At 42.0% G+C, this 25,054-nt stretch overlaps 1 protein-coding gene across 4 annotated transcripts in view; it reads left to right on the top strand.

Moving 5' to 3' along the window:
- Nucleotides 1-5,153: 5,153 nt before the first annotated feature.
- KIAA2012 (KIAA2012 ortholog) overlaps nucleotides 5,154-25,054 on the top strand; it is a 93,814-nt gene continuing 73,913 nt past the window's right edge. The window contains exons 1-4 of one of the 4 annotated variants that reach the window (XM_033111368.1): nucleotides 5,154-5,586; nucleotides 6,792-7,076; nucleotides 20,231-20,390; nucleotides 22,467-22,622. In XM_033111368.1, coding sequence (XP_032967259.1) covers nucleotides 5,503-5,586; nucleotides 6,792-7,076; nucleotides 20,231-20,390; nucleotides 22,467-22,622 — 685 coding nt within the window. In that variant the 5' untranslated portion in view covers nucleotides 5,154-5,502. Of the gene's footprint in view, nucleotides 5,587-6,791; nucleotides 7,077-20,230; nucleotides 20,391-22,466; nucleotides 22,623-25,054 lie in introns of those variants that run through there. The other 3 variants (XM_033111369.1, XM_033111371.1, XM_033111370.1) reach the window with 3 other exon arrangements.

Raw genomic sequence — 25,054 nt, 5'->3', positions numbered from 1 at the left:
TCTATATGATTTCAAAACCTCACTAATGTGAGCAAATAGTGGGAAGAGAATTTGTGTACACCTTGGGTTATGCAATACAATATGTCCCTGAAAAGATATGTTTTGTACATCAAAGTAACATTTCTATAAAATGATTAGCAAGCAGCTCACCGATTTTACTCTGTGGTAGTTAGAAAGTATAAAAACTCTTCTCATCATAGAGTTTAAAGAGTGAACTGGCAGCCAGGTCACAGAAAAGTGTTTGGTTGTGCAGCCCAGTGACTTACCATCTACTACACAAGAGATTCCCTACTGAGAGGAAATTAGCATGAGAAATTAGCCCTAGACTCCAAAAAGCCAGGTAACTTACCTCAGCAAGTCTGTGTTTTTTTCAAAAAGTTTAGAGGACTTTATCTTTGACATTGAATCTCCTGGTGCCTTTTCAGCCTATGAAAACCAATTTTTTTGTTGATCAGTCTTTAACCTGGTGGCTCTAAGCTTTGTACTATATGCAAACTACTAGCTACTTAAACAGATTTTCACATAATGTCTTTTTTCATATATCTTTCATTTTGGCTCAAAGATCATAACACATCTCTATGGGCATATTAAAAAGCAAGCAACAAGTATTTATTCAGCTATTGTGGTCCACACGGGGGGCTATGGGAAGTACTAAGAATGATAGATCTAGTCCCTACCTTCCAAAGACTTACAGTCCAGTTAGGAGTATAACACACAAACAAATGGAAAGAGCCTTAATAATTCAAAGCAATGCTTATTGTCATATACACTGACCATATTTTTAAAAATTCTCGGTGATGGAAGGAGAACTGACTCCGGGTGGTGAACACACAATGGGATTTATAGATGATGTAATACAGAATTGTACACCTGAAATCTATGTAATTTTACCAACAATTGTCACCGCAATAAATTAAAAAAAAAAAATTCTCTGTTTTGACTTTCTCATACAACTTGTCTTGGATGCTTACGGTAGATAACTGTGAATGACTCTATCCCATTAACCTTCATTCCACCTCCCCTCCAGGGCAGGAGATTAAAAAGCTGAAAATGTGATTTCCTAGATACCCTTAAAACTAAATTTGCAAGGTAAAGTGAGAGGAGCAGGAAAGTTAGGAATATAGGAGAGTTTCGAGGCCATCGCAGCAGCCAGACACAGATCTTGTGTCCAGTCAGCAGCTTCGGGGCTGAAGAAGGCGCTGTGGTCACCTCACTCACAGCAGCTTCCCGACTGCTGGATATTAGCCAGGACCCACCCTCTTAGCAATAGTTGCTACTACTCTGTTGCAGAAGTGGGATAAACAACAGGCCGAGATTAGGCCCCAATTTCGACCAGCTCCCATGTCACTTCAGATTTGCTCTGAGCTTTTGTGCGAATCACTTAATCTCTCTGTGCACTGACCTTTCCTCTTTGGGTAACAAGGACAACACTAGTGACGCTGTAGGCTGCCCCTGCAGGTGAATACATTCCTAGAAAACAGTATCACACTGCCCTTTAAGGGGGGATGAGGATCCTGACGCTATCCCACAGGCCACTTCCCCAGAGTGGCATCTATTTACCTCAAGCACTTTGGAGCAAGGGATAAATTCCTATATGCACTGGGGACACAGCCATTGAATAACATCTCTTTTCTTTGTTTCATGTGGTTTCTATTTATTTACAGAGCGTCATGGTTATTCATGATGCTTTGCAAACCATACAAACAAGGTCTCCACCCTATAGAATTTACAGTGTAATTTAAACAGACATGCTGCATGGGCTGACAGGTCAGGCATTCCAGGAGATGGTGGTGGTGTTATATAACATGGGTGTGGAGGGTTTCTTCTTGAGTTATAAATACTTTCCAGTCACAGGGGCCTTTCATCTGGGATCCCCAAGCACTTTAGAATAGCAATAACCTCAATTGCTTTCTAAATGCACTTTCTATAAACTGCTGTGGGGACTGAGTAAATGCTTTTAAATGTCTATTAATTGATCTGTACATCTGTTCGTTGTCCATATTAAACAGCATGGATGTAAACACAACAATTTAGGAGAGACCCACTTTGTGCTGTGGTCTAGCTGCTCCCAGATTACAACCGCAGAGGCCTGGTAGCCTTGACACAGAGCTGGGAGCCCAAGGTGGGCACCTGGGTATTTTCCCAGGTGAGATGCTCACTCAATGTAGACTCAGAAAGATCACTTCCTGGGGGCCTAGTTCACCATGTATGAGTAATTTCCAAGTTAGGTGAGCTCAGAGGAAGAATTTCTACCGGAGAAACATGGAGTAATTCTGTGGCTGACAATGGTGGTTCTCACTGTGTCCCAATTGCTCTGTCACTTTCTTCTTATGATGCCTTACTCAGTTTCATGAGCAATTGCATTTTCAAAACGGCAACATCTATACTTCACTGAGGATGGTACGGAGTTGCCCCTTCTATGTCTCATTCAAAGACCATTTAGCAGGTGATTACTCCTGACCTATTTGACAAATTCATTCAAATCCAAGGAAAGGTTGGCCTGGGTTGCATGGTCCTGAAAGTTCACCCGGAAGTTGATGAGATAGGCGTCCCTCGTTCTAGCCATCATTTACATTGTCCTCAGAGTTCTCTTTCTAAACCTGAGATAGAATGATGTCGCCCCCTTGTTTTAAAACAGGTATTCTTCTTATACCTGAAGAATAAAGTGCAAAGTGTCTTCGCAAGGTACATGTGGCCTTCAAGGTCTTGGCCAGCTGGCCTGTCTCTTCAGCTTCACCTCTGTCCACCTGACCTGAGGCTTTGGCTCCACCAAAGAAGTTACCCTTTCCCCAAAGATCTCAAACTTCCCTATCCACGCATCCTGCAATATCCTCATTCATCTTCCTTCCTTGCAGTGTGCACTACTGTCATTAAATGTCACCTCTAGTGCCTCTCATCTTTGTAGCCCTCTATGAGGCCCACCACCATTGATCTCCCGCTGCACACATGCGCACAACCGACTCTTTTCCTAGAGCACCTTTTTATCTCCACCTCCATTATCACAGAAGTCACATCATCTTTCAGCTACTGGTTCACGCACACCAGCTGGGAGCTTCTTGAGGGCAGGAATCGTGTCTCACATACAGTCATCTCTCAGTAAAGTTTTGTTGAAGGAGCAGAGAAGGTGAAGGGAAGGCGCCACTGTGGTTTAAGACCCCTGTAAACTATTTGGAACCCTCATTTGGTAGGATTTTGTCTCACCTGCTCTGAGGTCATTCCACAATAATGCTGACCAATCAGCTTTCAGATTATAAAGTGCTAAATTCACTTTTTTGTTTTCTTTGTTATCATTCTTTAGATCTTAATTGTGGTAAAGTATGTATAACATAACAGTTCTTATTTTAATCATTTGTAAATGTACTGTTCATTGACATTAAGTACATTCACAGAGTCATACAATTATCACCACCATCCATCTCCAGAACTTTTTCATCTTCCCAAACTGAAACTCTGTACCCATTAAACATTAACTTTCCACTCCCTCCTCCCACAACTCCTGATAAATATCATTCTTATTTTCTGTCTCTACGAACTTGACTACGCTAAGTATGCCATATAATTAGACTAAAACAATATTTGTCCCTTTTTGACTGGTTTATTTCACTTAGCATATTGTCTTCAAGGTTCATCCATATTGCAGCATGTGTCTGAATCTCTTTCAAGATCAAATAATATTCCATTGTGTATATAAGCCACATTTTGTTTCTGCATTCATCTGTCAATGGACACTTGAATTTTCCATTTTGGGGCTATTGTGAATAATGCTGCTCTAAACATGGATGTTCAAATATCTGTTTGAATCCTTGATTTCACTTCCTTTGGGTTATATACCCAGGAATGGGATTGCTGGATTATATGGCAATTCTATGTTTAATTTTTTGAGGAACTGTCAAATACTGTTTTCCACCATGGCTGCACCATTTTACATTTCTCCCAACAGTGCATAAAGGTCTCAATTTCTCCACATCCTTACCAACACTTGTTGTTTTCTTTTTTTTTTGTTTGGTTTGGTTTTTGTGTTTTAATAAATAGCCATCCTAATGAGTGTTGACAGGGTATTTATTGTGATCTTGACTAACTTCAGTTTTGAGCCTCTGCATTTACTATCTTGATTTCCCCTCAAGAAACCCAGCCTGATAATACAGCATGACCTCTATTTCTTCCTCTTGAGACTTGAGACTGCCTCCTGGGAAAGTCTCAGCTACAGAGAGAGATCTCAAAGGTAACTGGGCCTGTAGCCCGTTATACTTCTTTATACAGGTCAGCAGGGGATACTCCCACAAGACTGCCATGGAGATTCAGCTGATAGATGACAGGGCAGGTTGCTTTTCCAGGCTAAAGAAGGGCTGTAGATCACCAGCAAAAACATCTTTTTGTTCCCTGACACTCTTACCCTCACCCCACATGCCCCACCCACCCACCCACCCACTCCCTTTTCCTGTCCTCACAGTGTCAGCATCAAGGAGAACCAAGCAGCCCAGGTCACAGCAGTGTTTCTCAAAGGGGGTGTTACTAGCATTCAGTGTAGGACAATTCTTCATTATGCAGGACAGTTCCACACACCACAGAACATTCAGCATCCCAAGCCCTGCTTGGTAAAGGCCAGTCGTGGCCTTCAGTCATTGTGACAGCATCTCCCAGCACCCTCCCTCTGGAGATAGCAGGTGTCCAGATGAGAACCAGGTATCTAAAGGAATCTGGAGATCCACAGTACACTGCACCCACTCAGGCAAAACAGCAAGTACCATAACGGGACCCATGTCCTGTGGAGGAGAGGCTGGAGCTCAGCCAAGGAAAACATCACAGGTCATCACAGGTCGCCTCAGGTGACCTTGATGACTCCTCTGAGTCTGTGAATGGTGAGTTGACAGTGAAAGGCTCACATATCAGAAGAAGGAGAAAGACACTTTAAAAACAAGATGAGTACTACAACAGAATAAGTATCCCAACACAGCCCTCACCCCTCCACAAACAGGACTTGAAATCTGAGCCTGTTCCTTTCATTGTCCGTTTGACCCTCCCTCCCCCGGTGCCTGAACACTGCCCTCAGCAGTCTCCGCCTTGTCTAGGCTGGTTTAAGGGACTGCCTTTCCTTGTGCTGCCATAGCAACCGGGAAACAACCTCCGCTCACAATAAAAAGGATGGTACTGTGGCCCAGATCTATAGGTGCACAAGGCCGGTAAAGAGCAACAGGACTGCGGAACAACGAGGGCGCAGGCAGAGGGGAGAGAGGGGCTGCCCTGAGAAGAGACAATCCAGGGCTTGAGGAGTTGGGCTTGCGGTTTATTTTTTCTCCTGACAAAGACACTCACTGTCTAAACTGTGTGGCTGGTTGTTATTAAGAAGCTGCTGTACGAGGGAAAAATGTATTTAATAAAAGGCCCAGTGTTTGTGGTCTTCTTGGGCTCCCTGCTGAGCTCAGGAAATCTTGAGGTGTGACCAGTTTTCAGCCTTCAAAACCAAGATGAACTGGTCTTGAGAAGGGTGGTCAGAGGGAAAACATGTTCACGCTCTCTCTCCTGAGCCGGGGACATGGGAAGTTGGTCCAGAACAAACAGAAGTTAGAAGTCTATTTTGAACCAGAGGTGAGTTTTCCAGCTGAATAAAGTCATATTTGGGGCGGGGGGAGGACAGGGGATGCAGGGGAGGAATCCTCTATTTTTCCATTTGGGGCTGAGCCATGTGTGTTTGCATTTGTTTTGTTAGTGAGGTGGTGGGAATCACTAGCAGGTCTTCCCTCCTCGTTGGTGAAACTCAAGAAAATAAGGTAGTTTGCCTGACACACCGAGGTGGTCACTGAGACCATCTCCCTTCCTCTTGCACACCAACTTACAGCCTTATTGGCTTTAGACTGAAGGAGATTCCACATTATCTAGAATTCAGATGGTTTGGTTCAAGACTGAATTTCCACCTGAGTTCTAGACAAGCTGATGGCTGTTTGGGCTTTAGAAGCTGTGCTCTGTGGTTGCAATGCTGTGTGTGTTTTCTTGCCATTTCAATGGCTTCCTTGAACTTTCTGGAATTCAACCCACTGGACTCATATTTAATATAGGCCAAAAAAAAATCCCATTTTAGAAGATTTTTAAAGTGGTGGCAAAATTCCCTTGTTGTATTGAAATTTTACTTCATTGAATCCTGCCAGAAATAAGAAATCTATTGGGGGTACTTTGAAAATTTTTGGATCACACAGAGATTTCCATTGTCATGGTAATTTGTCGTGATATTTGACCTTTGCTATATTAAAAGACATATAGAATTTCAAAGGACCTCTGTGGCCAATGGCATTTACTTACTTACAAAATATGTAACTACTTTATAGGCCCATAAATAGCCAAATTAGATAAAGTTACATAGCATCTGGAATATATAGAAAATCTCCCTGTGTACAGCCGAAGTGATGGGTTGGAATGGCTTTCTCCTCTTTAAAGTGCCAGCTAGTCCAGGTCTAATTTCAAAGTTAGCTGCTGCACTTGATAATTCTGACTCCTTACCTGCATACCAGGAAACTTTAACTGGCTTGTAACCTACACTCTACCCTATCTAAGCCCCAAGCCTGAGTGGTTCTCCTGAAAGTTACGTGGGTAAAATAGAATCATGGCCTGGGTTCTACTAATTCTGAGATGTGGAGAACAAAACAGTTGCTAAGAAGAGTGATTGTGTTCCATGACACCATGTGAGCAATTCAGAGAAAACCAGTCACTAAAAAATGTCCAACACGTTGCACAAGCAGTATTTGCTATAAAAGTGTCATCCACAGTGGATCAATCAAAGTGGTTTCTTCCCACTGCAGGATTACTTGAACTGGAAGTCCCCAGAAGATTATGTCCTGGTCAGCAAACCGCAGGATGATGGGAACCCCAACCAGCACATGTGGAGCCTCTTTCTCCCTAAAACATTCAGCACGAGAAAGGGTGCCCTGATTCTCTACTCAGAAGGTTTAGCCATACCATCATGGGCACCTGAAGAGAGGAAAAAAGGCTCCTATCGCCCCAAAGGCCACAAGAAGAGCCTGAATCTGGAACTGCGCACGCTTCAGGACCTCAAAGAAGCCATCTTGGCATATGGAAGGAGACAGGTAAATACTAGCCCAGGTTCAGGAAAGCACCAGACTGCATGTCTAGAAAACTAGTTGTAGCTTTGGTATAAGTGCTTTTCAGACCCTAGGGAAAGTAGGAAACTTTCAGACCTCCATTTCTTCATCTCTAAAATGGGATTGTACTCTTGGCCGCACACAATTGTCACAAGGCTAAAATGAGATAAGGTTCTTTTCATGGGCTCTGAAAAGCATGAAGGGCTATATTATTGTCATTTTGTGTTTTCCTTTCCGTGCGAGTAACATAAAGTCATTTTCAGCCTTCAGACAGATCCTGGCCAGCAGATGTTTCATCAGAATCCTTGAAATCCTGTCTCGTAGCCACAAACAGCAGCATCACATCTCTGATGTTCTTGGCTTTGTGGAAATGAGAGGGAGAAGATTTTAAATATTTACCTTGAGCCCTTTGGTGTCTGCAGAATAAGTTAATGACTTTTTCCATTCTGAATTTAGTATTAAGGGAAAACCTCTGTGCTCATTTTTCTGATTCATACTTTCTAATGTCTTATGAGATGGACACATGGCCCCTGCTTTGTATAACTGCGTGCATCAGCCCTTCGGTTGAAGTCATAAGAGAGATTGGGCAGATGTGTCACTTTATGAAATTCTAAGTTGTAGCTGGTGGGTTACTACTTAGTTTGAAAGTTTCTGCTGGTTTTTTATTCCCCACAGGATATAAAGTTATTAGCTTCTTATGCCAGGCCCTTGACATGCTGACTGTATCTTCCATTTTCAGCCACAACTGCCACTTGTTCTTAACACCACCTGACTCTGGAGATGTCAAGGCCCCACCCATGTGAATAGCTTGCCATTCCCCAAACACTCCATGCCCTTTTGTGACTTCTATGGTTTTACGTGTGCTTCTACAGCTGGAAAATTCCTGCTCGTCCTTCAAAACACAACTCAAATGTCATCTCCTCACTGACGTCTTCTCTCACTTACGTAGGCAGAGATATCCCCTTGCTCCCTCCTCTGTAAACATTCCCATACCGTCATGCAGTGCGATTTATCTCTTTGTCCATCTGTTGCCATCTCCTTGAGTGCAAGGACAATGTCTAAATCATTTCCAGAAAATAGTGAGTACCCATAAATATTTGTGGAGTGAGTGAATCGATTATGCATGATACTTTCAATGTTTGTTAGCTCATCTCTCAGTATCATTACTGGGCAATGTATCACCTACCCTACCCTAAGCAAAACTTCTAAAAGGAAAGATGCCTCTGCCCCTTTTCCTTCTTTCAAAACCTTAATGACCTTGGCCAAATGCCCAATTGTCCTTTGTCTTAAAATCATAAATTCTTAGGTGACAGGAAACCAATTATTGTTGAATGCTTACTATTATCTTATAACTTATTTTATTTAATCTTCACAGTGACCCTGGAAAATATGGTTTTTCTTGCGCCCTTTCGTAGATGAGGAAGCTGAGGCTTGGAGGAGTTAAGTGACTTGGAGCTAGTAAATGACAGAGCCAGTATTTAAACCCGGGACTGCCTGCCTCTCCAGGCCCAGCATGCTTTGCACTTTGCCCTGTTGTCTGTGGACTTGGAAGAGCCTCCTGAGGTCCCTGAGCCAGGCCTTGGCCTGTTCTCCCTCACATCCACTCCTCACCCTTTACCTTACTCTGCTCTGCATCACAGTGGGGTTGACCACAGGCTACACGTAATTTCACAAACATCTGTGTCAACTGGCTTCTAACCGAATTTGCCAATGGAAGACATTGGAAGGAGACTGGAGAGGGAGTAGAGAAAAGCAAGGTATTTCTCCCCTCCCATTCTACCTGTGATCGTCAGAAGCACCTGCATTACTTCTGTGGTCTAGCTCCCAACAGGCAGTCCCATTGTGGCTCCAGGGTTCCTCCAGCTGACACCACCAGTTCCTCCCTCCAGTTTCTCTAGGGCCCATCAGTTCCAAGTAGTTGTCCTTCAATCTAGTTGTGGAGGGCACAGCTCACTGGCCTATGCGGGAATAGTCTAAGGGTGGTGCTCGCTTCCTGGTGTTACTAATCTCAGTGTTGCCTTACCATCTTTTTGGCTTCTGAGCTCTCTAATCACCTAGGTAACCAATTCTCTGGACTAATTTCCTTCTGTGTTTAAATACTTAGAGTGGTTTCTATTTTCCCAGCTGGACAGTGATATGTAGGCTAACTTGCTGCCCAGAGGAAGCATACCTTCCACAGCTTTCAGACACTTATCTATATAGTTTAAATATTTCACGCAACAGGGATCTTATTACTTTAAAAAGGAGATGAGTCTTTTAGGGGGATGGCTTCCTTTTTGGTTAGACTTGGGCACAACGAAAGAAAGCGTTCCTGTTGTCATGTGGTATTCGTCTACTAGATTTATAACACATACCTGAACAAAGCAGAACACTGTAGTCTAACTCCAAATGGATAGAAGGGAAATGGTATGAAGAAATCAGAAAGGTAAGAAAAGGTTGGGAATAGTAACAGGGAGGAGTTTATGATATGAGGACATAGTAGATTAAAATAAGAGGAGAAACAACCCAAAAGGGGCTTGGGACTTAAAAAAAAAAAAAAAAGAGCACCTGAAAAGAGGAGAGCTCTGGAAACTACAGAGCACCATCTGACTATGAAAACTACAGACTGGCAAGAAAATTTTTAAATCGTACTATCTGGTCCTGGGAAGGCTATGGGGAAATGAGCTGTCTCATACTTTAGGAACACAAATTCACATGACATTTCTAGGGAGCACTTCGGCAAAGCCTTAAGAAGGGCTGATACTCTTTTTAATTCAGCATTCTACTTTTACTAATTTGCCTCAGGAAAAAAATCAGAGATGTGCCCACAGATTTATGCACAAGAGTGTTTACTACAGGGTTATTCATTACTATACAAAATATTGAAAATAAATGCCCAACAATGGAACATTGATTAAATAAATTATGATACAGTCATATACTGGATTTTGGGTCAGGCAATAAAGTCATGTATTAGTCATAAACAACATGAGAAAATATTCAGTGTATTTTTTAAAGGCAGGTTACAGAATAATATTCATATAATAAAAATACCAATGTTTGTTAACCTTTTTTTTTCAATTTTATTGGGGAATACTAGGGGACAGTGTGTTTCTCTAGGGCCCATCAGTTCCAAGTAGTTGTCCTTCAATCTAGTTGTGGAGGGCATAGCTCACTGGCCTATGCGGGAATCGAACCGGCAATCCTGTTGTTCAGAGCTCACACTCTAACCAATTGAGCCATCAGGCCACCCTTGTTAACATTTTTTGAGTATTTACTATGTTCCTGCCTCTGTTCTCAGTGCTTTCCATGTATAACTCATGTATGCTTTCTATGAATCCTGGGGGTATGTACTATTCATATATCATTTTAGAGGTGAAGAAGTTGAAGTACAGAAAGTCTGAGTAATTCACTCAAGGTTCTACAACCAGGTAGATAATTGCACCAAAATTCGAGACTAGGCAGTATAGAAAACATCGCTTCTCTAATATAATCTCAATTTTTTAAAAGTTTTTCATTTATTTATTGATTGATTGATTGATTGATTGATTTCAGTGTGTTTTTCCAGGACTCATCAGCTCCAAGCCAAGTAGTTGTTTCAATCTAGTTGTGGAGGGTGCAGCTCACAGAGGCCCATGCGGGAATCAACCCGGCAACATTTTTTAAGAGCACCATGCTCTAACCCACTGAGCTAACCAGCTGCCCCATATAATCTCATTTTTGAAAATTAGTTTTGCAAGCAAAAGGATACACATCAAAATTTAACCATGATGGGTAGGATTATAAATCATGTTTTTATTCATGATATCTTTCTACCAAACATTATTTTTTAAGTCGTGGAATTTTTTTTTTTAATAAAAATCTGTGGCTTTGAAAGAGGTACCTAGACAGTGAAAGAGAGAGCAAGGTTGACCCTCGACAGCCAGGTGGGATCAGGCAGAGAAATGGAATAGAAGCAATGCTGGAAATTGAGCCCACTAGTAACCACCCATCTGTTCTGCAGGGTCAGGATTTCTTTGTCCAAATAGCATAGTTCAAGAGTTAAAAACACTATACTCAGATTAAAAAAGCCAAAATGGAGAGGGGAGAAAGAGCGGGTGGCGGTTACTGAATAAAGTAGTGCTGCTTACAGAAGTATCTATCCTGGCTGAACCATGAATCAGGAAACCGACAAAAGTAGGCTCCATTCAGACTTACAAGAATTGAGGCTGTCACAGGAAGGTGCAATTACATTTTTAAAGCATCTCACATCATCTCCATTTTTATATATGGATCTAGTGACATGCATGTGGCAATTTATCTGGGCTTTATAGCTCAACATAGACCTACTATTTAACTTTCTTGATGACCCAACTTCCTAATGAGCAGAGGTAATTGCAAAGTCAAGAGATGAGATGTCAGAGTTCTCACACTTCTATATGCTGCTTTTTTTTTTTTAACAGAAGGAAATATTGTTCAAACATTCCCAAAGTTAAAACCACTCTTCTTGAGGCCTTTAATTCTTCAGCTTCTAACAATGGAACATTGACTAAATGACGCATTAAAAATAATCTGTTTTGGAATTTTAATCCACAGAGCATTCCATGTCTCCATACCATTTGAAGGATAAACAGGATTTTGTACTACAGCTGATTTCACCAAGATTGTATTGCTTCTGCCATCTCTCTCACAAATGTGGTTAAATCTGAGAGTATTGTCACCCTTTTTGTTCCACTGAATATATCCCTACTCATTCTATATTGCCTCATTCTCCCCACGTCTCACTACTCAAGACACTCAACTCTAGTTGGTGTTTTCACCCAATGTCCAACTCATGAAGGTACCTTCAGGTTACATTTTAGCAAGTAATATTGTGAGAAATATGTATGTTGAATAAAGTTTATTTTTCCCTCCTAAACACAAAGGCTCATCATACAAAATAGAAAAATAGAGAAAAGTAGGAAGAATAATAAATTATCCTTTTAGCCAAAGATCAGGAGGATGACCCCTTGGCAAGTCCTGATCAATAACCTGCTACTTGTTTGACAGTGTCCCTAAGAAGTGATCAGGGCTCTGATGGCCATCAACAAAGTGTCAAGTAGGCACCAGAGCAACAAAGAGGAGAAAGAGTGAGTTGACTGCATTCCTTTTGCCTCATATCCTTCATCTGTGATGATCAACCTGTGATCATCTCCTGAGCAGTTGTGCTTGGAGCCTTTAATAAACCTAGAAGTAGGAAAGATCAGGAGAAAATCATGGGTCAACCTTGACGATGAGGTCAAAGGTATTGTCAATATACCTAAAACGTATGGAGCGCTTAGTGCATGCCAGGCATTATATCTCTGTAATCTCACTCAGTCCGCACAAGCCTTTGAGCTGAGTGCTAGCATTACCTCTAGTTTGTAGGAGGAAAAACTGGGCCTTGAAGTTAATTCATTTGCCCAGTTACACCTCTAAGTTGTGGAGCTGATTCCAAAGCCTAAGTTGTAAGATTGGAGCTGATCCCAAAGCCCCACTCTTAACTCCCAGAGGACCTGATTTTGAAGGTTCCACACGCTCCAAAGACAAGAAGCATCTCTCCTGCCTTAACAGCATTTTTTTTAAAAAAAGGGATATGGGTTTTCCAATATATCCCTTAAAATCCTTTTACAATTCTAGGAAAGCAAATCAGATTTTCACTAAAATCAATGTCGGTTATATGTAACATGTTCATATAGTAAGTGATACATATGATGCAGTAGACGCCTATTTTTTTAGGTTTTATGTACTCCATCCATTTTAGGCTTTATGTACTCCATTCCCTTGTATAAATAATAGATACAGAATATTTATAATAATGGCTAACACTGACGTAACCTGTTATACCCATCACCATTCTAAGCACTTTACACTCATCTCACTTTAAATTCCTCACAGCTTTATAAGGTGTGTACTTTTTTATTGTTGTAAAATATAACATAAAATTTACCGTTTTAATCCTTTTAAGTGTACAGTTCAGTGGCAGTAAGTATAGTCACATTATTGTACAACCATGACCACCATCCATCTCCAGAACTTTTTTCATCTTGCAAAACTAAAACTCTGTACTCATTAAACAATAATTCCCTACTTCCCCCTCCTCACCAGCCACTGGCAACCATTATTCTACTTTTTGTCTCTATGAATTTGACTACTCTAAGTACCTCATATGAGTGGAATCATACAGTAGTTATATTCCTTTTAGTATTTTGCGACTGGCTTATTTCACTTAGCATAATACCTTCAAGGTTCATTCAAGTTGTAGCATGTATCAGAATGGTTTTTGAAATTAAATTTATTGGGGTGCCACTGGTTCATAAGGTTACAGGTTTCAAGTGTACAGTTCTGTAATACATCATCAACATACAGCGCTGTGTGCTTATCACCCAAATTCTAGTCTCCTTCATCACAGTATATTTGACCCCCTCTCCCCTCTTTAATCTCCCCCACCCCCTTTCCCTTTTGAGAATGATCCTGTAAAACCTAATTCACTCATGTCCCTCCTATGCTTAAAACTCTCCAATGACTCTCCTTTTCTCTCAGAGTAAAAGCCAAAGTCACCACAAAGGCCTGAAAGAACCTGCTCAATCTGGCCAACTGTCATCTCTCCGGCCTGACTACCTACTCTTTCCCCCTTGCTCACACAGAGACCCCCTCCCACCCCCTTGCTGCTCTCCAGACCTCAGCAGGTTTTCTCCTGCCTCAGGACCTTTGCATTCCTATTCCCTGATCTGACCTATTCTCTTCACAGATACCTACGTAACGCATCCCCCTCTATTCTTTTTAGTTTGTCACTCCCTGACACACCTATTTATTTATTTTTATTATTTTTGTGTTTGTCTGAAAATATCTTTATTTCATTTTTAACACTACAGGATTTTTTTCCAATATAATTGGAATTCATAGTTGGATTTTTGTTTTTTATTAGTTTCATGTGTATAAAGCAACATAATGATTAGACATTTACACCCCTCACAAAGTGATAACCCCAATAAGTCTACTGCCTATCTGACACTGTATATAGCTATTCCAATACCATCAACTATACTCCCTATACTGTACTTTACATCCTGTACTTATATTCATATATGTTTAATTAGAGTTGACATTAAATATTATTTTATGTTAGTTTCAGATGTACAGCACAGCGGTTAGGCATTTATATGATTATGAAGTGATCCCCTGTATAAGTCAAGTGCTCATCTGATGCCATACATGGTTTTTACATTATTGACTATATTCTCCAGACTGTATTTTACATTCCCATGAGAATGCCCTTTCTTTTCAAAGCTGAATAATAGTCCTCTATACGTATATGCTGCATTTTGTTTATCAGTTGATGGACACTTAGATTTCTTCTGCATTTTGACTGTTGTCAATACTGCTGCTTTAAACATGGGTGTACAAATATCTGTTCATGTCCCTGTTTCAGTTCTTTTGAGCATATATCCAGAAGTGAAATTGTTGGATCATATGGTAATTATACTTTTGATTTTTTGAGGAACTGTCATACTATTTTCCATAGCAGTCTGCGTCATTTTCTATTCCCCTCAGCAATGCACAGGGTTCCAATTTCTCCACATCCTAACCAATCCTTGTTATTTTCAGTTTTTTGGGTTTTTTTTTAAATAATAGCCATCTTAATGGGTGTGAAGTAGTATCTTATTGTGGTTTTGAGTTGGATTTCATAAGGATAAGTAACATTAAGCATCTTTTTATGTGCTTATTGGCCATTTGTATATCTTTTTTTGGAGAATTCTGTATTATATCCTTTGCCCATTTAACAAATCAGGTTATTTGTTTTTGAGTTGTAGGAATTCTCTATATATTCCAGATAGTAATCTTTTAGATACATTATTTGCAAATAGTTTCTCTCACTCTATGGGTTGCCTTTTCACTCTGTTGATAGTGCCCTTTGATACCCCAAATTTTACATTTTCATGAAGTCCAACTTATCTATTTTTTCTCGTATTGCCTGTTCTTTTGGTGTCATGCTCAAGAAATCATTGCCAAATTCAATATCATGCAGCGTTTCCCCTTATGTTTTCTTCTAAGAGTTTTATAGTTGTAGCTTTGATCCATTTTGAGTTCATTTTTGTAGTATATGGCATGAGGTAAGGACCCAACTTCATCTTTTTTGCATGTATGGTATGTTCTTTTATCATCCTCATTTGACAGATAAACTGAGGTGCAGATGGGTCAAGTAATTTCCCCAAGGTCACACAGTAAATGATGGAGCCAGGATTCAAACCAAGGCAGACTGAACTCTTACAGGACCGGGAGCTTAATTTTTGCTGTTTTCAAATTCTAATTGTTGTACCATTGCTTTTGTGCAATATGGCTGGTCAAATCTTTGATGTAAAATGCTTTGATCCAAAATGCTTTGGTCAGGAATCAAGCCCTGTTACAACATTGCAACTATAGGAAAATTCAGACCACTTCATGATTCTCTTCTTAATGGTCTAATACCCAGGAACACATGGCCACCAAAGATATACGGGAGAGACAGTATCAGTTGCTCAGAATCTCAGAAGTTAAACCTGCAGAGAAAAGGGCCGGCAGAGAGTGGTGGTGTTTATGCAAAGCTATTTAAAGTCAGGCTAGGGTTGGAGAAAGTTTTCCAGGCACAGCTACAAGTGGCTGCACATGTCTCTCCTCCCACCCCCCCCACCCCCACCTCTACCCCAGTTGCACTCACCTAGTAGCCCCAAGGCTGGTGCCAGTCACACCTGCACAGGTACAACAACAATGGGCAGTCACCCTCTATTCTAAGGCTTGGCCTTTGCCAGAGCACACTGACTACAGCAAGCCCTACTGAGGGGCAGGAGACAACCAACTGCACTCCTTCTGAGAGAAAGACTTCTGACTGGAGTGGACAGCTTGAGGAACAAGTGGTCAGCAGGCAAGTCCATTTTGGGGGTTTCCATTCAACTGAGCTAACATCTTGAGTAATTATTAACTAGTCAGTGCCGAGACGTTCAACAAATGTTTGTTGGAAGAACATGTTAGTTGCTAGGGTGTGGTAGGAGGAGGCCATAACCTCTACCCAGCAGGGGTGTACAATCTGACCAAGGAAGCAGATTTGTGGCCCCATGATACTTGACACAAAGCAGTCTGTGAGAGGAGTTAGACTACAATGTATTAATATGCTATTGAAGTATAAAGAAGGTAAAGATTGTGATTGCTTCTTACTAGGAAAATCTAGAGTGGCATCTTGGAGGAGGTAAAATCTGAGCTAACTCTTGTGGTAAAAATAAGTGGAGAGAGACCGTCTGGGCATAGATGATGAAGTCCTAGTGGGGAGAGCAAGCAGAAGAAAGGGTAATTAGGCACGTGTAGCTCTTAGCTGGAAATGTATCTAGAGAACTGGGTGGGGTCAAGTTATGGAAGGCTCTGTCTGCTAGTCCCAGGATTTCTGGACTTCTCTCTTCACCCTTCTGTCGACTCCTGCACACAAAGGCTGGCCACCCTCTGGGGTAAGATGGCAGCTGGCTGTCTGGGCTTTTCTTGTCTTCCTGGGACTCTGGCACCCTGCCACCCCATATCTGCTGGGTGGGAGCACAGCCTGCACCAGGTCCTTCCATCCTCTGAAGACCCTCGCCTGCCAGCGCCAGGGTGGGGTGGACATGACAGCCAGAGTGAGGATGGGGACAGGTGCAGGGGGTCCCCTTCATCCCTCTGCATACAGAGACCTGGTAGGCACCAGGATGGCAGCTGGCAGGAGCAAGTCCCTCCTGAAAGGAAGAACTCTCCGTGGAGTGTGGATAAGAGGCCACTCCATGCGCATAATTATTCATTTCAGAAGAAACAAGAAGCTGGGGTTGACTGGCAAAGCCACGGCAGGCCTGAGCAGTCTGAAACCATCCGCAGCCAGCCTCCTGCTGTTGTTTATTTCCCTGTTCCAGAAACTCCTTTCCCGGCTCCCTTCTGTCTCCTTTTACATTTTAGAGTAATTTTTGGATGGGTGGTTAGTGGTCGAAGATAATTTTGGGGAAGGAATAGAGAAATTTGTATGAGGAGAGGGTGGGTGCAATAAAATAATTTAACATATTTTCCATTTATAAGTATGATCTAACCAATATTACTGAAATTTTGATTTTACAAAAATAAGAAGAGAAACTATCTGTAATTTTATGCCCAACACCCTGATACCCCTGTTATCAGAATTTTAATGTATTTTCTTCCAATTTTTCCACCATAATTAAACATACATAAAATAAACTTTCATGAGATTGTAATTACACTATACATTCTCTCTGGTAGCTTGGTTTTTTTTCCCACTTAACCTATTATTCTACACATTGGAAATGCATGAATAGATTAACCCTGACTGGTCTTTGCAGCCCTAAGCAGGCCTTGGGCCTCCCTCAGTGCTTTAGTTAGTCAATGAGATGTGAAATTTATCAACCAACTTCACAGGCATAATTTGAGAAACTACTAAGGGAAGCCAGAAAACTAGAAAAAAACTTAAGGAAGCTGTGGTAGGCAAAATAATGCCCTCCCAAAAATGCCTATGTCCTAATCCCTGGAACCTATGAATATATTAGGTTAAACCACAAAGGGAAATTAAGGTTGCAGATGGAATTAAGGTTGCTAATCAAATGGCCTTAAAACAGGGAGATTATCCTGGATTACCTGGGCAGGCTCAGTGTAATCACAAGGATTCTTATAACTAGAAGAAGGACTCAAAAGGAAAACCAGTGAGATGGCCGCATAAAGAAGGACTTAGCCCAAAGTTGCTGACTTTGAAGATGAAGGAAACGGTCACAAGCCAAGGAATTTAGGTGGCCTTTAGAAACTGGACCAAGCAAAGAACAGATCTTCCCTAGAGACTCCAGAATGAACACAGCCTTATCAACACCTTGATTTGAGCCCAGGGAGACCCATTTCAAACTCTGAACCTCCAGAACTGGAAGATAACAAATTTGTGTTGTTTAAAGCCACTAAATGTGTGGTAATTTATTACAGCAACAGTAGGAAACTAATACAGAGTTCGAGATCAGCTTTCAAACTCTAAGCAAAAATGTGTTTAGATAGCCCAAATTCCAGCACAAAGCATTCCCTAACTCGCCTCGGCAACTCCCTGCCCTATTGAGCAAGCTACCCAGTAAAGCTCCAGAATCAAGCTGGTGCTTCAGAAATACCCTTTAATGAGAAAAAACAAGGGGCTCTTGTCCAGATCAAACAGGGCACCGTGCCATCGGCACAGGGGCCACAGCATCTTAGAGGAGGCTTGGTCTTGCTGCATTCACAGAGAAGTCATTTGAAGCAAAGATTTACAGGGAGGAACTGCAGTTCCAATTGACCCAGAAAAGGCCTTGGATCTAATGGCACCATAATTCTAAAGCTTAACACAGTGCCTGGCACATAGAAGGTGCTCAACAAATATTTATTGCATGACCAGATGAAAAAATGGAGTAAGTGAAAGAACTTAAGTCATTTTGCTTCAACTGCTCTCCCTACAATTCTTTCTTTCTTGTCCTCTGGAAAAAGTCTCAAGATTTATGTGGGGCTGAATTTTTCAGGTTCTTTCTGCGCTTGAAGTACTTGCCACATAAACTGTCCAGACATCAAGGACCAGTTGATGCTCTGTGTTTGGATTCCAAGCATTTATTTAATTTACAAATTCCTAGAGTGTAGAGCCAATCGAATAAGCCATGCTTTCTTTCATCTGTTACTCCATTTATGAATCACCAATCTGTCTTATTCGTCCCTTTTTCTCCAGTGCCTGGCATAGTATTTGGTGCATTGTAGGTGTCTGATGAATGAATGAATGAATGAATGAATGTCCTGGAAATTCCAGGACATTCATTCATTCTGTTTCTCTCTCCTCAGCAGACATATTCCCTCATCTCATGGACTTTGGCTTCCCAGACCTCTCATTAGCCAAAAAAGAGTCTCTCTGGTGGTCCTGAATTCTCAGCTACAGCTGTGGGTTGCCTTTCTGTGGCATCTCCACGTCCTGAATACATAAGAATGGGACCAACCACAGCTTTGCTCAGCAGAGCAGAGACCCAAACCTCCTCTCCCCCATCAAGCAGGTTTTATAGTTCCATCGTTGTTTTCTTTTCATTTCTTTTTTTAACCATAAACCTTCCTAAATTCTGGCAAGGAAACTCAGGCTAATGACCTCACCTGAAAATAGTGATTATCTGGTGGGTGGGGAGACACTGACTAGAAAGTGGCATGAGAGAACTTTCTGGGCTGATGAAAATGTTCTATATTTTGTGTAGTAGTTACAAAGGTGTATGCAATTGTCAGACTTTATTCAACTGAACATTTAAGCTCTATACATGTTATATACAAATTATGCCTCAATTTTTTTTTTTAATTTGAAAAGAAAAGGCTTCTGAGATCACAAACAGTTCATCAGTCAAGAATGCCATAATTAATTGGTGATGTCTGCCATGGACATGGGGGAAAGGGAGAGATGTCCACACAAGTATCACATATTTGCTATTCGTGTGCGTAACTGATCATCCTGAGAGAGTTTCTGCATAATTTAAGTGGTTATAATATTAACTCATCCACCTTGAAGGATTGTAATGAGGTAAAAGTTCTTTGTATAATATAAATCCCCAGCCAAATGTAAGATGTTATTATTCACATTTATTCCCCATGATGTCTTGCATAGTGGGACTGACTTTAGCAGGTAGGTTCCCAGAAAATTCTCCCTGGCTGAAATGAAATTCAGCAGAGCCAGATATGTTTAAAATGCCAGGCTCCCTGTAAACATGGACATAGTTTGTCTGTCCCATTATTCATCTTACAAACATTGAGTGACAATGCTGATTTGTCAAGCTGGCTTTCCCATTGCTGCCCAGGGCCACTTTTTAAGGTACTAAAATGATTTCCACAGGCTGAACTAAGTAATGTGTTTTCTTTTGAGGCTCTTTATCCTTTTCTGATGTTCTGTCTCAAGATGGGGTCTGGTATTTCTCATTTTTTCTTCTCCTTCCAACTGCAAATCTGCAGGGGCCTTTTAGAGCTTTGCTCTGTGGGTTCTTGGTTTATGTCTGTTGGCTGAGGCATATGTTTCTGGTGCCTTCCGGCACCTTCCAGGAGTCTCCTGGATTACTGACGAGGATTGTGCTAACCAGCCTGTATCAGTGGGAAGCTCAGGGCTCAGCAGCCATGCTGTTTCCTGACTGATGTCCCCACAGAGGGAGCAGGACACAGTCTGGCAACCGTACCTCCACTTCCGAAGCCAACCAGAGAGCCAGGCCCAACGGCAGATCCAGCCTGGGTATTCGGCCAAGAGATACCTCCGAGGCCTCTTGCGGACATGGCCCCCCGATACCATATACAGGCTTCGATGTACAGGTCAGTGGGGAAATGGGAGGAGGTGCACCCAGAGCTGCCCTGCCTCACATTCTGGTGTGTTTTCCATCAAGGCTTAAAATACCAGAATTTTAGGCCCAATTTCATGTTAAAGCAAAGGTGCTCAAGCTCAGTAGCCTGCAAGCCTCTATCGTAACTTTCTCCCTTCATCCTTCCCCACATTTGCAGAGGAACATACAACCTGAAGTCTTGCCTTCACTCTTGCCTTCCCTCTAGCTCCCCTCAGCAGCATTACATTCCACACCCCAGCAGAACTTTGTTCCCAACCTTCTCTACTCAGAGACTTCAGATCCCCCAGTTCAGTTCCTATCTTTTACAAGGTAAGGAAAAAGAGGTCCGGGGGCAAGGTAATTTGTCCAAGGTTATTTGACCAAAAGCAGAGCTGGGATCAGAAGCCAGATCCTCCCCACACCCCCCGGCTCCACATTCTTCCCTACACTCCCTAGCCCCCCTTCTGAGGTGATCTCAGATCCTCCAGAAAGTGGAAATGTTGGGCCTCCTCCTCTTAAAGATGGCGGGTCTCCAGCACAATCCACTTAGGAGTGAGATGGACACCCTCTGCTGAACAGAGACCCTAAAGGCACTCTGTAAATAAAGGCTTAAAAATGAAAACAGGAAATGGTTGGGGATTAGAGTTGTCAGATTTAGTACACATGCACTCACACACACACACACACACACACACACAATATTTGGTACATATTTCTACTAAAAAAGTACTCACTGTTTATCTGAAATTCAATTTTGACTGGACATCTCAAATTTTATTTACTGGCAAACTTACTGGGATGAGAGGGATGAGCAGGATTTGCCAGTGACCACTTGGCGGTTTGCCGTTTCTTCAGCACCAACAGACAGGACCAGAGGAAAATTGACTTTCTTCTTGCTTTATAGGTTTACCTTAGGAAAGGAGAGAAAACTCTTTCCCCAATACAGTGATGATTTGAAGGAAAATGAGAGATATGGGCTTGAATAGTAATTGGTTTTACTTTCAAGGCAGGCCCACAGTTAGTCAATCCCATTTATTTAACACTAGTGAGAAAGAGCCTCTTAACCAAAGATATGTTTATCATTGGGTGGGGCAAAGGGTAGAGCAGGCCACTGCCCCATGGCCTAGGCCCCATATCTTCAAGGATAAGAGCCCCTCTTAATATCAAAAAATGTCTCAGATCCTCCCTATAGAAGTCATATGGCTACAATGTGTGGTTTTAGAAAACATCCATGTGTATGTGCATTCTTGGGTCCCTTGCCAGAATTCCTCACCAAGGCCCCTCTTAAGGGTGAGACTCTTAAGCTGGAGGGCAATGGCAATACTGTGGTATGAGATCACTGGCCCAGTGGCCTGTGCCATCCCTTCCCCTCACTTCTCAGAGCTCACCACCTTTGTGGTGCTAGAATGTTCTTTGGTCCCATCTTTCCATCCCTATGATAAATCCACCCCACCCTTCAGGCCCACATCTTCTACAAAGACTACTCTAATAACTCCAGCCAATATTGAGCTCCTTGTTTTCAGACCTTACATCACACTGACAGTTGGGACCCTACAGGAGGGCTCAGGAGAGCTTTGTCTTTCCAACAGACTATTGGTGCCTTTAAATATGGCCCATGGCTGGTTCTTCTGTATCTACTCCACTGCCTAGCAAAGGGGTGGGCCCATTGGTAAGCCTTCAGTAAATACTTGTAGAAAGACTGGATTGAGAATCATGGGGCCTCCAGAAGCAAGCAGGATACATCCAGGAGAAACCTTTGGATTTGCCTCCTGAGGCAGGAGGAGCCTTTTATCTAACCCCAAAGAAGCAGCCATGTTTCTTCCACCAGGGAGACCCAGTCCTGGGGAATGGTGGAGTGGAAAAAGCATACATGTGGCACAGGACCAGTAGCTCCTAGGACACTGAATAAAGATCTCTCTATGGGTTCTATCTGAATTTTCAATCCCTCGCATCTTCTAATTGTCTTCTTTAATGGGCAATGTCTAGAGGCAAGACTAGTGTAGTTATCTCTAAGACCTCTAGACTGATGACCGTTATTTCTATCAATATCTCCTGACCTACTCTTCAGGATACATCAAGGATTCTGTGCTGCTCCAGGAAAGTCACCTTAACATACCAAAGACTCTCAGGCCACAACAGGATCTTTCAGGGGTTCCCCCAAAATACCATCTCCTGCCTGTCTTCCCACCATTTTGGATTCAACAAGGAAAATCTTTTGAACAAGGTACATGTTGATTTTATGACCAGATCTCAAATATTTGGATTTTTGACAACTTAAAATGGAGTTTCCCAAAATAAGGTCTAGGGAATCGTGGGTTTCATTGTCCTCATATGTAAAATGAGGGCATTCACCTAGACTAGCATCGTTCAACAGTATGTTCTGCAATGATGAAATGTTCCACATATGCTGTCCAATATAGCAGCCATGGGCTGCATGTGGCTATTGAGCACTTGAAATGTAGGTAGTGCAACGGTGAAACTTGAGTTTTTAATTTTATTTACTTTTAACTAATTTACATCTAAATAGCCACATGTAGCTAGTGATTACTATATTGGACAGTACAGGTCTAGGCTCTAGATTTTTAGACGATTTCTTAGGTCTGTTCCATTCTAACATTCTTTAATCCTGTGGTTTTGTGGCAATATCATAAGAAGAAACTACAGGCTTTGGAGCCAGAAATCTCAACTGCAATGGCTTTTCTCTCTCTTACTAGATGTGCATCTTGAGCAAGTCACTTAAGTTCTTTGAGCTTCTGTTGGCTCATCTCTCTAATGGACATAATAAGACCCACCTCATTACTGCACAGAAAATTATTGTGAGCTGTCTGTAAGCTGCTCAGTACTACAGGGATTTTACTTGTCAATATTATTCTTGGGAACTTGAAGCATTAAAAGAGCCAGAGTTGCCCTTGCTAAAGGAGATGGGAAAAGATGACCGGGTAACACTAATGGACAAAGAACAGGGCCTTGGCTAGTACCAGAGGTTTTGAGAAAAGAACAGGAAAGACCAAGAACCTAACATAATAGAAAGTTAATTTTTCTGAAATTAAGAAGGAATTTTCCAGAAACAATGGCAGTGCCTAACCAAGCCCTGTCCTTGGAAAAGGATCTGATCAGGGTAAGTAGAGAATCTAATGAGTTGAGAAGAACATGGCAGGGTTTCAGAGCCTGGTGCCATTAAATATTCCTGCCACACACCTCCCTTAAGTCTTGACTCCAGTTCCAGGGATTTGGTCATAGCCGCATGGACGTGTAGTTCATCTACAGGGAATAATACGCTAGTCAGGCAACTGCGTTTCTCTTTGTAAATGAGCCTGTACATCAGTCTATGCACCTGGCTAATGTGGGTCAACATCCCCAAGACCAGCTGATTTGGAAGACTGAAAAGATCAAGTTTCTGGGCCATCCGTGTCCTGGGGGTGGTGAACTCACCCAGGTGTTGCTCCTGTGTTGGGATCTTCTGCCCTTCCCCAGAGGGCACCCCACCTTGCCAATGCCTTAAGCTTTCTTTCTTCAAAAATCCTACTGTCTCCAGTTTATATCCTTAGACTTGGATGCCCTACGATCTAAAATCACTGGAAGTGGACTGTGGACTGCAGTACTTCCACTTTTCAGGTGGATCACCACTGCATACCTAAGGGATCAAGTGACTTCCCTAATTGACGCCATGTAACAAGGAGCTATCATAATCAGCAGAAAACAAAGAGGCAATATAGAATAAGCAATTAAACATGTGGCTCTTAGTCCCAGATGCCAAGCCATGTGATCTCTCTAGACCTCAGTTTCCTCCTCTCTAAAATGGAGACGACCATCCCCACCTTTACCTCACAGGATGGATGGGGGAGTTCCGTGGGATAAAGCACTATTGGGCACATAGTGAGTGCTTGAGAAATGTTAGAGACCGCCCTCGCTTCTTGTTTTGTTTTGTTTTTGTTTTTGTTTTTAAGCATAATTACGAACTAAGTGCAATACCCAATTGCCCATGATCTCAGGGCCAAAAGTCAATTTGTAAAGAACTAAGAACAGTTAGTTCAGAGGCTGTAACTGGAACGCTGGCTGACGGTTTTATTGGTTTTAACTTTATCTCCCCTTGGCCTCCCTCTCTTTCCCAGACACTTTATTTGGAAAAGTAGCAAAAATCTTGGCTACAAATCCCAGATCCCCCAACAGTGTTATGTTGGCCAAGTTACTTATGCTCCCTGCATCCTTAGTTTGCTCATCCGCCCAATGGGAGTAATGTTATCTGCCTTCCACCCTCTCTGTGTTGTTGTGGAAAATCACAGGACAGGACAGAGGAAGAAAAAGAAAAAGCTTTCTAAGAGCTCTACATTGCTATCAAAACTCACATCATTTGGGTAATCTGAATCCATATTTGAAATATAGAGAGAACGAGTTTTGTGGTTTCTTTTCAACAACTGAATGTTCTAATACCTTGCTTGCAAGCCTGTTTCTACTAAGCATAAACAAATGAGCCAGAGCTGATGTTTACTGAAAAAAATCTTGGTTTCCTTCGCATAGATTGAGTCATGTAATCAATATCACCTGGGATACAGCCAAAGGGAAAATGCCTCTCTATATCTCCCTACCCACAACACCCCCTGCCCCGACTTAGACAGTCTGCCATAGAAGACTGTTCAGCAGGCGAGTAGCCATTTG

Source organism: Rhinolophus ferrumequinum, chromosome 8, assembly GCF_004115265.2.
Source record: "Rhinolophus ferrumequinum isolate MPI-CBG mRhiFer1 chromosome 8, mRhiFer1_v1.p, whole genome shotgun sequence".
Taxonomy (NCBI): Eukaryota; Metazoa; Chordata; class Mammalia; order Chiroptera; family Rhinolophidae; genus Rhinolophus; species Rhinolophus ferrumequinum.
Note: the sequence above shows the minus strand (reverse complement) of the source record. Positions and strands in the feature narration are given on the sequence as shown.